The sequence below is a fragment of the Haemaphysalis longicornis genome, unplaced genomic scaffold (genome assembly GCF_048455015.1).
Source record: "Haemaphysalis longicornis isolate Haplotype H1 unplaced genomic scaffold, Haemaphysalis longicornis Haplotype H1 scaffold_4, whole genome shotgun sequence".
NCBI classification, from domain to species: Eukaryota; Metazoa; Arthropoda; class Arachnida; order Ixodida; family Ixodidae; genus Haemaphysalis; species Haemaphysalis longicornis.
Window position 1 is genome coordinate 174,261,285 of NW_027526361.1, and position 17,108 is coordinate 174,278,392.

Here is a 17,108-nt window from a genome sequence, read left to right on the forward strand (position 1 = left end):
AACAAAAATACGGGAAATGGCGGACCGTGTTACGCCCTGCATTTCCACATTAATGCAGATTTTGCGAATGTTCCACTTCTAATCGTCGTCAATGGCGACAATTTGTCGAGCAGGATTTAGAAAAGCCAAAACATTTTGCTGAAAAAACTAACACTCGAGACAAGCGGCCGTAAGAATGCTAGGCATTAGCAGATAATTCTCTAAATTTCTGCAGAATGTTTTTTTTTTTTCTTTTTCGAAATTTTAACATGTTATAAGTACATTGTGCCTTTCGTTCAAGCGCTATCGGCTGCAAGTAATACGCGCCCTTCGTCAATCGTCGTGTTTATTGTTTCTGGCCGTGAACGACGGCGGTATTTTTCATATAAGATTGGCATAACGGATACCCCCAGCCCTGCTTGCCGCAACCTGAAAGATATAAGTGATTTCCGTGTTCGTTTTCCGTAACACGCATGTGGCCGGCGCTAATAATGCTTGCTAATAATGCCTATTAGGCGCTATTAATGCCAGTAAAAATATTACAAAAAAACTGCTCCCCCTGAAGAGGGTGCACCACCGCAGACAGGCTACTATAACAGTGAAGCCGGCTTTCGCGCGTACTGCAATATGAGAAGAATAACGATAAGCGTATGCGCACCCAGTACTTTTTTAAGTGCAGAACACTTTAGGGACTCGCCTTGCCATCGTAGCTCGCTAACGGTCGATCTCAGGCGACTTCCGGAATCAGGCGGCGCAGGGAGATAACGGATCCAAGTACATACAGCCTGGTGTACCGTCATCAGGTGGTCACGCTGAGGCTTCGAAAACCGTTCGGACCTCGTGAACCGCTGGCGCTTTTCTTACATGTGTTCGTTGTTAAGCGCAAAGAAACATACAGGTGCATTTCAGGCAAAATCGGTGTACATAACCCCCCGCGTTAATTTAGTTAGGAACGCTCCTTGGGTTGGTTGTACGATAGTAAGCGAAAAAAGCAGCCGCGCAAGATAAAATGGCCCATTGAAAATGGGACAAAAATACTTAAGCCGCGCAAAAAAAACAAAAAACAAATGGCGCGTTTGAAATGCCGCAGAAAGGCTGCAGCCGCGTAAGAAAAAAAATCGCGCGTTCGAAATGACGCACAAAGGCTCCCGCATAAGAAATTAAAGCCAGCACAAAAATAACAGAACTCCCGCGGGCGCAGTTTCAGGCAGGAGACGCGCGAGAATTGCGAACGCGGGAAATTTGAAACGCATTGGGTGGCGGCCGCGAGCGGATTGCGGCGCTGCAGCCCATTATGGCGAATAACTGCTCCGCATTTCCGACAGCTTCCACATTGAGTGTAACGACTTTATTTTTTTATTTGTTGCATCAATGGAATATACGACTTTAATAACTTTATTTTACATTGCACCCGTCCCTATACCATTCTCAAGGTGACAGTCTTTCCTGGGCTAGTAAAATGCGGAAAGAATTGGCGCAGCTTGCACGAGTAGTGCAAGGCTGGAGAAACAGCGGCGCTGGGGGTCGACCTGGCTTCTTCCCCCCCTGGAATCCGATGTCATGGTAGGGTGCCGAGGGGACCGTGCTTGTAAGACCCGGATTAACTTGCCCTCAACACTTAGCCTAGCTTCGCAAGAACATCGCAAAACGCAAAAATCTTAGCAAAGCCTAGCAAAACCTAGGCTGGAAAACCTGCTGCGCTGTTTCTCCAGCCTTGCACGACGAGTGCAGGCTGCGTACATTTTGATTGTTCGGTCAATTTTATGTTTTTTCTAGCAAAGCTGGTTTGAGCTATAGGTTGGGCCCAAAATGGCGTGCGCCCATCGTGTGGCGTCTACGAAGGGCAAGCGTAGCAAGCGTAACAAGGGCAAGCGTAACAACAAGCGTAACTCCAGAGCAAGCGTAACAATCTCTCTAGCTTTCAACCTCCTATAAGTATCTCGTGAAAATTTCTAGTTAATAGACCGGAAATACGACCCTATTATTACGCAAATCTGCTTTGCTTTTTCTTAATTAGTAATTCCACAGCGAAGTGAAAAACGTTAAGCAGTTCCCATCTACTGGCTGTCTACGAAAGGGTAAGGTTACAGAAAATGCCTTTAACTTTTTTTGTTTGTCCAAAATTACCCGAAATCCCATTTCGTGACCTTTAGCCACTAAGGTGACCTTTTTATTACGCCGACTTTATTTAATTGTCATGATTACTTCAGAGTGGAGTTGTAAACGTCACAGAATTCCTGTCTGCTGTGAGCACTTGGCCGTCTACGGAGAAAGTATGGTTACAGAAAACGACTATAACTGTATTAATCAGAAGTGTGCCAAAATATATTGTCGAAGAATTGTCGCATTTTCTCGATTCTAATCACCCCTCGATGCTAACCACCCTCCCCTACTTTTGATGGAAGAAATTGGAAAGAAAAGTTTGCGTGCTAATCTAAGCACCTTCTTTTGCTAGGCAACCATCGCAATGTGGATTTCAGACGCATGGAAGCGTGCCCGAGTGGACGTCGTGGGCATGTCATTTATGAAGTTTTAAATTACAAACCACTGCAACGAAAGAGAAGGCGACCTGCTGGGGTCTACTGAGAGCGGCGGCTCAAACGGCACAACGGACTGGAATGGCAGTGAAGGTGACTGGGTATCACACGTAAGCGGTGGGTCCACTGCCTGTGCCTATTTTTTTTTTCCTTTGAATTTTTCCCAATAAAACATTATTCCTTGCACCAATCCCGTTGGGATACGGCCGCGATAAAAGTGGTGGGTGGGGTTTGGTATTTAGGTTTTTCGAATCAAGCACACCTCTCACTTTGGGCATCCCTCTCATTGAAAAAAAGGGGTGCTCATCACAATCGAGTAAATACGGTATTTAGAATAAATTCTAAGGACGTTACGCGTATGTAGCTTTATTCTATCGATAATAAGTTGCCATACATAACAAAATGTAGCTATTCAGCATAACAGCTTCATTGGTCTTCCTTTTTCACAACAGTGCACAACGTATCAACAAGACAAGAGGGGAAAGGCAGCTTTCTAGGGATTCCAAGATAACGTCACAAGCGCTCGATCTAGGTTAGGCTAACGGCATCTGTGGCGGGAGAAGAAACTGCGCGTCCGCCGCGATCTGTATTTCACTGCGCAGCCCGTAATGACCTGTGACCGCTATCGTTTCGTCTATCAGATGCCGCTACACTATCCCTCCTCGTCACAGCAGGGAAAATTTCCAGTCAGCGTTCATCTTTATTGTCGCTCGCCTGGTCGCTCGCCCGCTCTTGACGGAATGGGCCGTTTAACCTTCTATATACAGTTAACCTCCTATACACATACAATTAACCGAACAATCGAAATGGACGCAGCCTGCACTACAGAAGATCCGAAACAAACTTTACAGACCTTACACTACTGTGTAAGGTCTGTAGAGCTTGTTTCGGATCTTCTTTTAGGTAATTCTTCTCCAACCCCTTCAATGCTTGTGTAGCGTGCATAAAAAAATAGTACTCAGTTTTATAGCAGAACCATCTGTTCTCATTGATATGAAAATTTGCCTGGCTCAACTTCGGTTCAGCAGGTAACCGAAGCGATCTTACCGTACACGATGAGCTCCTTCTGGGCGCGCTCGGTTTGGAAAGAGGGTGACTCGGCGGACACTTCGCATCGGTACTTGCCCTCCGAGTACAGGTCCGTGTCGTTCAAGTACAGGTCACTGATGTTCGAGCGGGAAACCTTTAAAGAGAAAACACAATACAGAAATGGCATTAAAGTAACGCAGTGCCTGCAGTGCCGTCCCACGGCGCGCCAGCTCAGAGCTGCAGCCATGACTACAGTGCCGTCGCACGACATCCGAATTTTTAAGACTAGTCTAGAACAAGGAAGGCCGCCTGCCGTTCTGGGGTAGACTGAAACAATAGTTACCGATGACGCCGCTTGGCATCAGGCACTTGCCCGTTGTAAATGATGCTGGGATTCGTTTGACGTGCTCGGCCTTTTATGCCTTCACTAGAATGGATGTGCGTTATGATGACGTGATGGCCGACTGGCCCACGTAAACTTCATGGAAACTATGGCGCGAATAGGAACGCTCTACCGTAAACCACAGTTATCTCCCTGAACGGGTGTATTAACAAATGAACTCATATCTACGAAGCGATTTTAGACTTTCATCTCCCAGCCCAGTCTTGGCTCGCACCTTTTAGCCTGAGAATGTGTCTCTTGAGTTGCTAGTGTCTAATCACGCCATTAAAAAAAGCCTTTCTGGCGTACAGAGTCTCTCTTATCTTCCAAATGTCAAGGGCATGGTTCGAGTGCTGCTGTGGCTTTTATTTTTTACAGTTTTAGTTTTTTTTTTACATTTTACATTTTTTTACATTTGGGCTACTTTGCGAACACTACCTGCCATGTAAATACCCGCCTGACCTATTCACCTTATTCAATGTTTAGGTACACGTTGGCGATACGTTGGAGAGGGTTGAACATAAATTGAGGACAACTCAGCGAGCAATCGAACAGAAGATGATAGATGTAACATTAAGGGATAAGAAGACAGCGGAGTGGGTCAGGGAACAAACGCGTGTTAAGGAGATATTTGTAGAAAGTAAGAAGAAGAAATGGATGTGGGCAGGAGATGTAATGTCAAGGCAAGATAACCGTTGGCCAGTAAGGGTAAAAGAGAAGATCCCTAAAGAAGGCAAGGGTGGCAGGGGGCGGCAGAACGTTAGATGGGCAGATGAGATCTAGACGTTTGCGGGGATAAGTTGGTCTCAGTTATACAGGACCGGGATAACTGGATAATAATGGGAGAGGACTTTCCCCTGCAGTGGACGTAGATAGGCTGGTGGTGATGATAATGGTGATTTTAATGATTATGACGATACGTACGTCAATTAGCGTAACGTCACAGCATTCTAAGGTGCCGAGAAATGAATTTTAGCGCAGAGAACGTGCTTGGTAGAACAATGCCGTGAAATGGCATAAATGGTTAAAACGGCAGATTCCTCACCTCCTTAATCAGTACCCTGATATTCTGGACCTCATTCGATATCGTAGCCCAAACAAAGCATCTAAACTTATGAAAGAAAAATTGTTGAGGCAAATAAAATGAACGGTGACACCAGTTGTTAGCGCTCTAAATTTGTCACTCTCCAGTGCCTGAAGGATGTGTGCATTGTGATTTCTTTATTTCTTCTTTTGTTGGTTCCGAAATGTGTGCGACCCTCCGCGGTGGCTCAGTGGCTAAGGCGTTGCGCTGCTGAGCACGAGGTCGCGGGTTCGATTCCCGGCCGCGGCGGCCGCTTTTCTGATGGAGGCGAAAAGCAAAAACGCCCGTGTGTACGAGATTTCGGCGCACGATAAAGATCCCCAGGTGGTCAAAATTAATCCGGAGCCCTCCACTACGGCGCGCCTCATCGCCTGCGTTGCGTCGGCGCGTTAAAACCCCACAATCAATCAATCGAAATGTGTGCGCATATTTTTGTTCTGGTATGATTCCGCCAGTGTGCACCTTTTATTTTGGTGAACGTATGTAACTCGCTTTTTTGTATTTCTTGTTTTGTTTGTTCATTTTTGTTATCTTCTTCCTCTAATTGTTGTCCCTTGTGATCCCGCTGCTTCTCTGATTGTTACAGGTGGGCCCCGTCAGGCAGTTTTGTTCGCCTTTCGCCATGCCATCCAAGGCAGTCTTCAATTGTCTAAAATAAATTTATACAACAACAACAAATAACCGGAAAGGTTAGGCTTGCCATTGTATGCGTGCAAGTTACCGAACTTGAATTTTATTTAGGCGACACTTTCCTAAAGGTCGATGAATGAGTCTAACGGTCGTGCTGGGAATGCTTAGTAATTTTGCACTGCCATGTGTGTGAAGCAGCAACGTCCAGTTCTTGACCTGGATCTTACAAATGATAGACCGCAGTATGTGCTGTATGCGGGTAATTACAGTTCTTAGGCCTGTAATGCGTGCATCTCTTAACTGCATTGGCTATACTTTGGTACAGATAAATTTCTGTGGCCTCATTTACTGCTAAACCAAGAACCAAAGTGTTCAGAAATCGGTGCCGCAGTAAGCAAGGCTACATGGCCCAGCAGAGTTAGATCACAGGTTTAGTATCCCACAATTCTTTTAAAAAGCAATACCATTTGGTTTGATCACTATTCTGAATCGGAATAAGAAACTAATTTCTGTTGTCTTCAGAAAAAATGAATATCTTTTTATTGCAGCCCTGCCACAGAATCGTCGGTAGTAGAAATACTGCGGTACCAAGTTATTTGTACGAGGGAGGGAATAGGCTGACCCTGTGGGATTAAAGTTCGCGTGATAACGTCGGGCACAGACCAAATGTATTGACGGGGCAATTGCATAATAACGTACACAAATGAGAATAGAACCTGATCTAATCGAAACAGTCGCTATGATTAGTTCAACCCACGAACGTTCAAGCTCAGATGTAAGGGATGTTGTCGACAGTGAGGTGGAGCGGAGCGCTGGCCATTGTAACGGTCGTGGTAGGCCAATGACGCGGCTGTCTAACCGTAGGCTAGCTGACCAAAACCACCACTGCGTTGCTTAATTCACGAAGTCGTCACCAGTCTCATTGGTCACGAGGGTGATGTGGTTCGGCGTTGAGGTAGGTCTCCTGGTCGTTGGCGTACAGCCAAGGACTCGCCGATACCCGTGTTTCTTCGGGCCGCCACACCTGCTACGCTTCCTATGCGGCTCGCTCCTTCGAGTTGTGAAGGCCCGAAGAAAGATCCGGTTCCGCTTCGTGGTCCCCTGGGCGCTCGCGTTCAGCCGAGAACTCGCCAAGAACATTGAAACTCCTGCCTCCGAACTGCCACATCCCTCTCCTTCTTCATTTTTTTTTTACTTCGCCACATGCTCTCCGCCGATATCCGCACACGCGTTTCCTCTTCTTTACATTGATGATCCGTGAAAACACCTCTTCACAACTGCGGTTTGGCTCGTTGCCCGGTTCTGCGGAGGCACAAAAAGCAATGTATCTAGTATTCTGGATTTGTTGCCAAAATATTTTTCTATAAAATGTAGAGCTAGCACTCATTCAAAAAAGTTTTGCCAAACTCATGTACCTAAGGAAACGATTTTTTTTTTTCAAAAGAGTGTCCACAACAACGCTCGTGTCGTCCTTACTCTTCTTGTCCGGTTTTCGCCTGCGCTCACCATTATGAACGCACTCCAACTCGCCCAATTGGCTACCTTATTTCAGTGGCCTATAATCTGCTTTTTCTCTAGCTTAGAGTGTGGTAATTCTTTTATACGGAGTTCTTCTGTCGTATAACGGGTACCCTGTTATCTCTCCGGTGGTGTAAGTATGTCCGCAATGTTTTCAAACCAACGTCTTTCTGTTTCTGTTCTGTATAATGGCTCTTGTGCTCTTTTCAATCTACTCACTGGAGCTGTTAGCCCAGGAGGCAACCCTAATAGCACCATGAACCTATGGAAAATAAACCCAGTTACAATTAGTGTTGTTTACGGCGTCTTATCTGCTTTACATTGCGGCTGCTCATAATTGTAGAAATAGGATTCATATGAAACACAATCTGAACAGTCTTTATGGAGGATACCGTAACACCCGTGTGAGACCCCATTTCAATGACATGGTCCCGCGTAAAAGACGTTAGTCCTAGTGTTGTGAAACTGCCACCAATGTTATTTGGGCGTTATTCTATAACAACACAAAACCACAGTAGAAGCAGTAGTAAAATCATCTGTACAAACCATTTAAATGAGTAGTAAAACCATTTAAATGTCTCGGTGTCGTGTTTTCTGAAAACGTGTCGTGGGATAAACACGCAGACCATGTTACAAATAAGTTGGCTCGGATCACTGATGTTATTGGTCGTTTAAGGAACATTCTCCCCAAATCTGTGAAATTGCTGCCGTAAAATTCTCTTTTTTATTCTAAATTCATTTATTGTCAACTTGTCTGGGGTACTGCAAAGTATTCCTCTTTATATGAAGCTTATTTACTTAAAAAATATTTCTTCGTCACGTCTATAACAAAGGTTACAGGAAGCCCACCAGGGATAAAATTATAGTTTGAGTAGCCAATTCAAAATAGAAAGCAAAAGAAGCATAAAACATATGCGTAATGTGGCGCGGTGCGACAGAAAGAAATTAACTTCCCTTTAAGGAATAGTGAAACTTGGGCGGTCCCTACAGCCCGTTTGAACACTGGAAAAATGCGCATACCGTGCACGCTGCCTTCTTTGTTAAATGTATTTGAGTGCACCGATTTTGATATCTATAAATGTTCTAAGCGTCAATTACGTGCCCTGTGTATCAATATGTGTTAACCTTTTTATGTCTCTCATTTGCTTTCTTGTTTAACTGTTATTTTATACCCGTTGAAGATAACTGGTATTGCGTGCAACGCGAATAAGTGCCTTATTATTAGCTTTTTATTGTTACTTTTCCGGTCGCCTTTATAACGGTGTGTTTTATTTTGTCACGATGCTGCTTTCACGAGGCTGCGCCTCGTCAAGCTGTCTATGACAGCTTTTCCTCACGGTTCCATTTTTTTTCTATCTGTGTTTTATGGAACGGGAATAAAGATTCAATATTATACAACAATCATATTATTGAGGCGGTGAAGTGGGAATAGGGAGTGGTTCCCTATTCCAGGGAGCCATGCGATGAGCGGGAAGCCGTCGTTCTGAAGGGCAAAAGTCTCTGGAAATCCAGATCGCTGCTGGTCACCAGGTTCTCCCACATCTCAAGGGGGAAAGGGGGAATGGAAGAGGGGGGAGGTTGGGGTTATGCTTGCACTGCAATATGATATGAGGGAGAGGGCCGGGGTTTAAACAGAACTTGCATTCGGTAGGAGATTGCGCAGGGAACATATCATGAAGGCGGACTGGGGGAGGGAAGGTATCGCTCTGCAGTCGGCGAAGTATGGATTCTTCTTTTGAGAGTTTAGGATGTGGCGGAAGGACGTGCTGTGGCTCAGGGCGGTAATATTGTGTGATATCTTGGAAAGTAACTAGAGAGACGGTCGGCGCGATATCCTCAGTAGCCTACACGGACGGGGCGCAGGCGAGAGTCCCAATGAGGGTGACTTGCCTGCAGGGTTGATGCTGCGACTGTAGTTTCAAAGTTGAGCGGGCCACCCTCCTGGCTAGGAAGCTTCTGCAGGCTGCTTGAGAATCTGTGATGATGAGGGGGTTCTTCGCGCGAATGAGCGCTAGTGCGATGGCGAACACTTCGGCTATTCATGTTGAAGGACTCTTGATTGTTGCAGCAGTTACGGGAGTGGTCTTGGTGGTGAATACGGCTACTTTATGCTGTTTGTTGGTGTAGGTGCTAGCGTCCGTATAGAAGGCGTCTGTGCGCTTTCCATAGATGGTCTCGTGCGCTTGGCTTCACGCGTGTCGGCAGGTGAGATTTAGGTGAGGGTGCATACTTTTTGACTAAAGGATAGCCCGGATAACACTTCTCAAAGTGATCAGGGAGGGGCTGAGAGGCAGTGGGCTGACATGGGACGTGAAGACTTGTCAGGAGGGCTGAGCACGCAGGTGTTTGGGTGGGACGGAGACGTTGATTTGGTAAATGACCTTCAATCAGTTCTGACACCGTGTTGTGGAGGCCCCGTTGCAAGAGACAGGCCGTCGAGGTGTTTATAGGAATAGTCAGTACTTCTTTGAATGCTTTCAGTATAAACCGGTCAGTGGTTCCGTGTCCCGTTTGGTGAAGATAAGATAGTGTGTGACATATGTGACACGTAAGATAAGGAGACCTTGGACCAGTCGGACAATGTCTCTTTCCTTCATGCCATGGCGGTGGTTTGAAATGCGTCGGAGCATGTTGGAGACTTGGTAAAAAGCCTTGGAAAGTTTAAACGAAGTTTCATTATTGGGTGTATTCGCCTGGATGGTGAGGCCTAACCTATTTGAAAAATGCTTACACTCAGGCTTTCAAAACATTGCACCACATAATTGTGAAGATGAACAAAGAAAACGATAATGCATTATTAACAAAGAGTATTACATTACAAATGATAAAAAATAACACTACTTTATGATATCACTTGTTAATGGATAGAGGGAGGATATTGCGCTACCCCTCATTGATTTGATTTTGATTTGGTGTTATACACGCCGGAGCGGCACCTGGACTATGAAAAGGGCCGTAGTGGAGGGCTCCGGATTAATTTCGACAACCTGGGTATCTTTAACGTGCGCCGAAATCTCGACACACAGGCGTTTACGCTTTTCGCCTCAATTGAAAAAGCCGCGGCAAGGGATTGACACTACGTTTATGGGCTCAGCATCACAATGCCTTAGCCACTGAGCGGCCACGGCGATTTTAAACTCCTCTTTAGAGCAATACAACATATTTATTTTCCCAATTCTTTCAATTGTACGAATGAACAGCCGGCGACTTCGTGTGCTGTTTTTTTTTATGTCTGGCCCTCTTGGTGGGAGCTTGCAATTAAGAAATAAAATAAAATTAATAAATAAGTAAATGACTCAATAACAAAATAAATAAATAATAAATCTTTAAGCACTCAATAAAAACTTTCACATGTGGTGTTTAACAAAAACCTAGAACGGGTAGCTTACGTCTATGTGGATGCCAGGCATGTTGTAGACTTTGACGCGGGGCGTTTCACTGGGCAGGTAGCGATATATCTCGACGTTGTTCTTGTACCACTTCACAGAGTAGAGCTGGTCCCTCTCAAGGTCGTAGCTGCAGTTGAGCCAGATTGGCTCACCTCGCCGTGCTACCGAAGGCACATCCAGCCGCAGGAGCCGGAGACCGCAGCCCTCTGCACAGTTGATGAAAAGAACGAGGGAACCGATTACAAATGCAGTGCAAAAATCCAAATGGCAGCATCTCCACTCCGTGGGTGATGGCGAGGGTGCCGAGTGCGGGGTGTCGAAAAGACATCCAAGTTGCGCCCTGAGTGACATTTGATTTGGGCCCCGACCCTCATTCGATTTGAGCTGCGAGTTGCAGCTTGATTATTCCCAAATGAAACTGCAACTCACGGCTCAAATCGAATTTCGCTTGATTTTCGCTTGTTGCTGGTGTGCGCACGTATGGACGCGAACGGACATTGGGAGGTTCTAAGTACTCCGCACCGTTACAGGCGAGGGATATGCCATCTGACTCTCGGGTACTAACTCACGGTAGTAGCCCAATGGGTAAGTCGACTGACACTAACTCTGTCTGGTCTACCAGACACAGGCTGGAATCCTGCCGGTGCCTGTGTGATTTTTTCCAGTTGTAAAGGCTCTGCTCACGTACGCTGATGGACATTGTGCAGCTCTAAGGTACTCCGCACATAATAAAAATACGCACAGCTTGCGCTGGTGGTGAAAGGCTGCAAAATAGCGGAACTGGGGGGTCTACCTAGCCTCTTCCGGATTTGCCAAGTTTTGTAGGCTTTGCTAAGTTTTGTTCACCTAGCCTAAGTGTTCAAGGGCGAGGCCATGTCAAGCTAGATTTTACAAGGCGGTCGGTCCAGCACATTGACAGCGGATCCCAGGAGTAAGAAGCTCGCTGTCGGTCCCCCACTCCGCTGTTTCTCCAGCGTCGCGCCACTACCGCGACCTGCGCAAATTTTCTTGCATTTGAGTGCCCCCAAGTAACACTGTCACTTTTAAAATGATATCGTAGTGGGTGCGGATAGCTATATGCCCCTTGTGTTCAAACTCGAGCAGGCACAAAAGCCGCCGATAGTGCACCTTTTCCAGAAGGGCAGTTCTTTTTCTTTGTATTTTTTTTATTCTTTGTAAAGCTTATAGAGGTCCGCTGTTCGAAGTCTCGTCAAAGAAAAAAAAACTTTTGTGACACCTCTGGGATTGAACTGCGGAACATAAAGCAGCCAGGATCCCAATATTAGGTGCCAATTAGGCAAGCAAACTAGATATATTGTTTTTTTATTTAGGATGACAAAGAAACGGTTATTCAGCATCATTGGGCCACCTCCTATTTCACAGCGCTTCTTAAATTATTCCTGCCTGATATTGAGAGGCGGAGCGGCCCACGTGTTGCAGCAAATTAAGCATAACTGCCATGATTGATGGCGCTATTAAGATGTCCCGTAGGTGCATTAAAATACCTGCCTGTGCTGGCAGATGTTTGTTAGGATGACATGGTAGCAATAGCAGCTACCACATGACATTTGTAAAGATTTTTCATCAGAGTGAGGTCCACTTTTTTTGCCATTATTGTCCGTTACAGCTAACGGGTTTAAGAATACCTGGGCTGGTCTGGTTATTCCGGAATTTACAAGATATTCTAATGACTGCGCAAAAGCTTTGCTTGGCTAGGATGTAAACTTGGATGCAGACTAGGTGCAGACTAGGATGCAGACTAGGGGTAGTCTAGATGCAGACTCGGATGCAGCCTTGGCTAGGATACGACCGCAGTCTGTAGTAACATTCTCTCTAGGACAGTTTTGTAAGCACCCCATTACTCCCTCGGCAAGCCGTACTCGGCCTCGTGATGGGGGGTGCGAAAGCTAGCAGCCCCACATGCAACCGCGGTCTACAGTGTCTTCCCTAAGAGGCATTCGTCTTCCCAAGGAAGCATTAGGTATACTGTCTAGAGTATTGACACGCACCGGCGTTGGTTTCGTTACGGACACCGATTTCGCGGATGCATGGGGCAACCAGTCGAATGTTTAACGCTATAGGTTCATTTCAGTACATTTCGCCAGGAAAGAACCGGCCGCTCCAACCAAAAGAACCTCACAAGCACGGCGCTCCCTCCCACGTGGCTCATGAGAAAGTTGCAATTGACAAACTACGCTCAATACGAATCTATTCGATATGCCCTCGTTGGATTGAAGTCAATGTCGATTATTTCGTACACTACGACGAGACTGAGCTGCTCGTATCTTCGAAGACCACCCAGTTGTCTTTATTCTTGGTGCCATACATTATCCTTTGGCACCATGGTCCTCTTGTGGTGATAGGAGCTATGAAAATTGACGTTGTTTAGAAGCTCTTTCAACGTCTAAACCAGTATTATCGACTTAGTCATCATGTCCTTAGTCAATCTTAGTCATTACTATGGATATTATCATGGACCCCACAACACGTAAGCGCATGTTCTTAAAGAACCCACAAAAAGCACGCTCGCAAAGACAGTGTTTATTCTTGTGGCACCGGAAACACTGGGGCCGTAAATTTATAAAAGTATCGCAGTACAGCAGCGCCTGCATAAAATCGTAGTAGATGTTTACTTGTTCTTCTTTTGCTCGTGTGCACTACACACGTTTATTGGACAGCCACTTCCTCTTTCAGCCCACAGTGCGATTGCTCCGGCTCCGACACATCATGTGCTCATCAGATAGTACACTTGTAGCCCTGTTGCGGAGTTCGTGCCCAAGATTTGTAATTTCTCCGCAATCATTACGTCATCTCGTAACATCGTAATCGTAATTCTCAGGAAACTAGTGGACCACTGCAGGAAAGTGATATTTCGCATGGAGCAGGACGCCGACGTGGACATGAACGCTGAAAACAAATTACAGAAATCTAAATACCCTTTGCGTTACTCACTGTCAAATTTTACCGCTCATACATTTCAATGGGATAGTTTCCTTGGCTCTTGAACGTAGTAACGTTCAGAGCAAAATTTGAAACTCCGCACAACGCAAGCTGTCGCCCTCAGTATTAACAGTACAGAAATTCTCTAAGCTACGCTAAATAAGTGTATAGTAATTACTTCTCAAAGAATCGTAATGAGCCGGAAAGCTGCACATGGAAATTTGTTTGGACAGAATAATTAACTCTAACGAAAAAGAGTCGTCACTTTTACAATAGCAGTAACTTTGCGAGTGGCTTGCGTTGTTATGTTATGAAAGTGGGATACCGTCACTTGTACCCTGCTCGCTGTAAAGACAACACGAAGCGGGGAAAAAAGGCCCGAAGTTTTCGCGTTCGGTTCTTTCTTTCTTAAGTCACGCATGCTATGTTTTTTACTTTGCAAGTCGTTTTACTTGACACTTCTAAGGATAACTCGTGCAACAAATAATACTTGCCAAACTTTCCTCCTGTTTTTTTGCCTTGTTTTGAAAAGGAAGCTGAAACACTCCGCCATTCAGCGGGCCTTCCGCAGTGTCCGGCAGAGCCGATTGATTCAGCGTAAGAGGAACAAGGCTTCCAAAGCAAACAATCGCCGGCCTAATTTTCATCTTGGCCAGCTACGCACGACGAATCGCGACAGAATTTTATTGAGCGTACGGCAATCGAAATACAACTCTACAAATCGACCCTCTTGGGTACCGGTAGCTGCCTTCCGCGCCGCACTTCGTGCGTGTTGGCTCTCACGCGTGGCATGAATTCTAAACACCGATGGTGAGACAAACGAAACGACATAAATAGCCTACGTCGACAGCATAACTGAATAAGGTCCCACGTTTGAGGGCGTACTACGTAGTACATCAACCAGCGTTATTGTGTTCTCTGCATTTCTAAAAACAAATTTAGTGTAGTTTTACGTAGACGTAGGCAGTTCTCTAATTTAAAAGTCCCAAATCAGAGTTGCTGGTCACGTCCAACCTTTGCTACATTTGACCGACGAGTGATGGCAAGTTGCCTGCCAGGCAATTCCTGCAAGGTTAAATTCACTTGGACATGGGGTGCAAACACAAAACTAGCCACTAAAGGGGATCTTTTTAAAGCCACAATGAAAACTTAAAAGTTGAGCACTTACGAAATCCTGGGATCTGCCAGGATATTATTGGAGAAAAAGAAAAACTTACGCCATGGCTAGCATTCTCACACCTCGATGAAGGTATGTCGCTTCAATATATTGCCACGATGACATGGTATACGGGGGCTCACATTTTTAGCAAGCTGCTGCCGCCGCCAAGCGGCTGCACGGCTTTATGAGCGAGGGGATCGGCCTGGTTGCTCTGTGTTCTTCTTCTTCTTCTCTCTTCTGGCCTGCGGCTGCTGGCTGTTCTGATCGCCGCTCTTCCATCATTAAAACCCCCCCTTCCACCTGGACTCGGCTTTGTGACGTGACATTTTGGTGGAGCTGCTGGGTAGCTGTCCATGCACTTTGACCCGGACGATTGCTTCGCTACTGGTTCGGCCTCGGTGGACACAACACCCGTCCACAAGACCAGCCGGCGCCTGCGTGGCCTTCAGCCTGAGTTCGGCCGCCTTTCTACGCCAACCAGGGCCGCGCCGAGCAGGGTCGCGATGGTTTCAACGGCGAGCCAGACAAGTATGCAAGCCCCGCCAGTGGTGCTCCATACCCCGCGCACTCCGAGACCATTCTACGGTGAGAGGTTTGAGGACGCCGAAGATTGGTTGGACAGCTTCGAACGTGTGGCGGCGTTCAACGAGTGGGACGAGGTGCGGAAGCTCAAGCATGTGTATTACGCTCTCGAAGAGAACGCCAGGACGTGGTTCGAAAACAATGAAGCTTCTATGAAAACGTGGCCAGAATTTCGGCGGAAGCTGCTCGCCACCTACGGTGACAGCGAGCGGAAGGAGAAGGCTGAGCTCGCTCTCCAGGTGAGAGTGCAGAAGCCGAATGAGTCGGTTGCCATGTTCGTTGAGGACATGTGTTGGCTATTTAAGCGAGCCGATCCTAACATGCCCGAAGAAAGGAAGGTGCGCCATTTAATGCGCGGCGTAAAGGAACAGCTGTTTGCGGGGCTTGTGCGTGATCCCCCGGCCACCGTAGCTGACTTCACCAGGGAAGCGACCACGATGGAGCACGCACTGGAGCAGCGCTTTCGCCAATACGTTCGGCAGACTGACCCGGCAACTTCGAACTGCCATTCGCTGTCCACGAGTAATTGCGGCACAGCAGATCTCCGAGAGATTATCAGAAGCATCGTGCGGGAGGAGCTGCAGAAGCTCCACGTCGCCGGTCACCAGCCAAACGTCGACGCCATTTCCGACGTTGTCCGCGACGAAATTCGCCAGGCGATGCAAACCTCTACTTCATCGCAGAGCACTCCTGCTCCGTATTATGAAGCAGCCCCTCCCGTCATAGCGTACACGGACATGCCACGACCAACCGCCCCCACGGTCCGGCCCATACAGCCCCAGCCTAGGCCGCTATTTCAGCGGTATTCCGACGCTGCTCCGCGAACTGAACCAGGCCATTACGCAAGGAAGGCTACCATTTGGCGCACGGCGGACAACAGGCCTCTATGTTATCACTGCGGAGAAGCCGGACATGTTCTTCGCCATTGCCCATATCGCAAGATGGGCCTACGGGGGTTCTCGCCAGATGCTCCACGACCGCGCTACGGTGAACGTCCCCACGACATCCAATAGTACCTGGCCGCCCACCTGCGCTCTTCTCCGCCCGCACAACACCGTGAGTCTCGGTCGCCCTCGCCCCGACGCTTCACGTCACCTAGACGTCCATTCTCTTCGGGGACGACCAGCGGCCGGACCCCCAGTCCTAACCGGGGAAACTAAAGACGGCGTCCTCCGGAGGTGGGACCGCCGCCGCTCAGAAAGGTCAACATCCTCCACTTATCCCACGAACCCGCTCACCCGACTTGACACCAACAATCCATACCGACGACTTCACCGGAGCCTGTTCAGAACCCGACTCGACGTCAGCGGTCCCCACTGACGACTTGACCGCACCAGCTCCGTCGACGCGCCATCACGACAGTAAAGGAGTTTCGGCCGATATTGCAGTTATGGTCGATAGTCATCACGTGACGGCTTTGGTGGATACCGGCGCCGATTTTTCCGTGATGAGTAGCGAGCTAGCCACCAAACTGAAGAAGGTAACAACACCATGGGACGGTCCACAGATCCGTACGGCTGGTGGTCATCTGGTAACGCCGATCGGTGTATGTACCGCCAGGATCCAGATACGTGGCGTACATTTCCCTGGCTGCTTCCTAGTGCTGCGGGAATGTTCCAAGCAGCTAATATTGGGATTAGACTTCCTCCATGAGTACGGTGCGATTGTTGACCTTCGAGAGCTACTCGTAACGTTCTCGACACAGGGAGCTGTCCGAAACGAAGGGGAACTACCCAAGGCGGCGTTACGCATTTGCGACGAGTACGTAACAGTACCGCCCCGAGCTAGCCTGTTCGTCACGGTAGAATGTGAAAGCGACGCCACCTGCGGGATCGCTGAAGGCAACGTGTCCCTCTTACTAGACCGGCAAGTTTGCGTA

The 17,108-nt window shown here is 47.3% G+C and overlaps 1 protein-coding gene across 1 annotated transcript in view; it reads right to left on the minus strand.

The window, feature by feature from the left end:
- Nucleotides 1–17,108, minus strand: part of LOC144179514 (uncharacterized) — a 191,207-nt gene that overhangs the window by 58,386 nt on the left and 115,713 nt on the right. The window contains exons 2-3 of the mRNA XM_077707894.1: nt 10,549–10,754; nt 3,564–3,699 (exon numbers count right to left, since the gene is read on the minus strand). Coding sequence (XP_077564020.1) covers nt 3,564–3,699; nt 10,549–10,754 — 342 coding nt within the window. The remainder of the gene's footprint in view (nt 1–3,563; nt 3,700–10,548; nt 10,755–17,108) is intronic.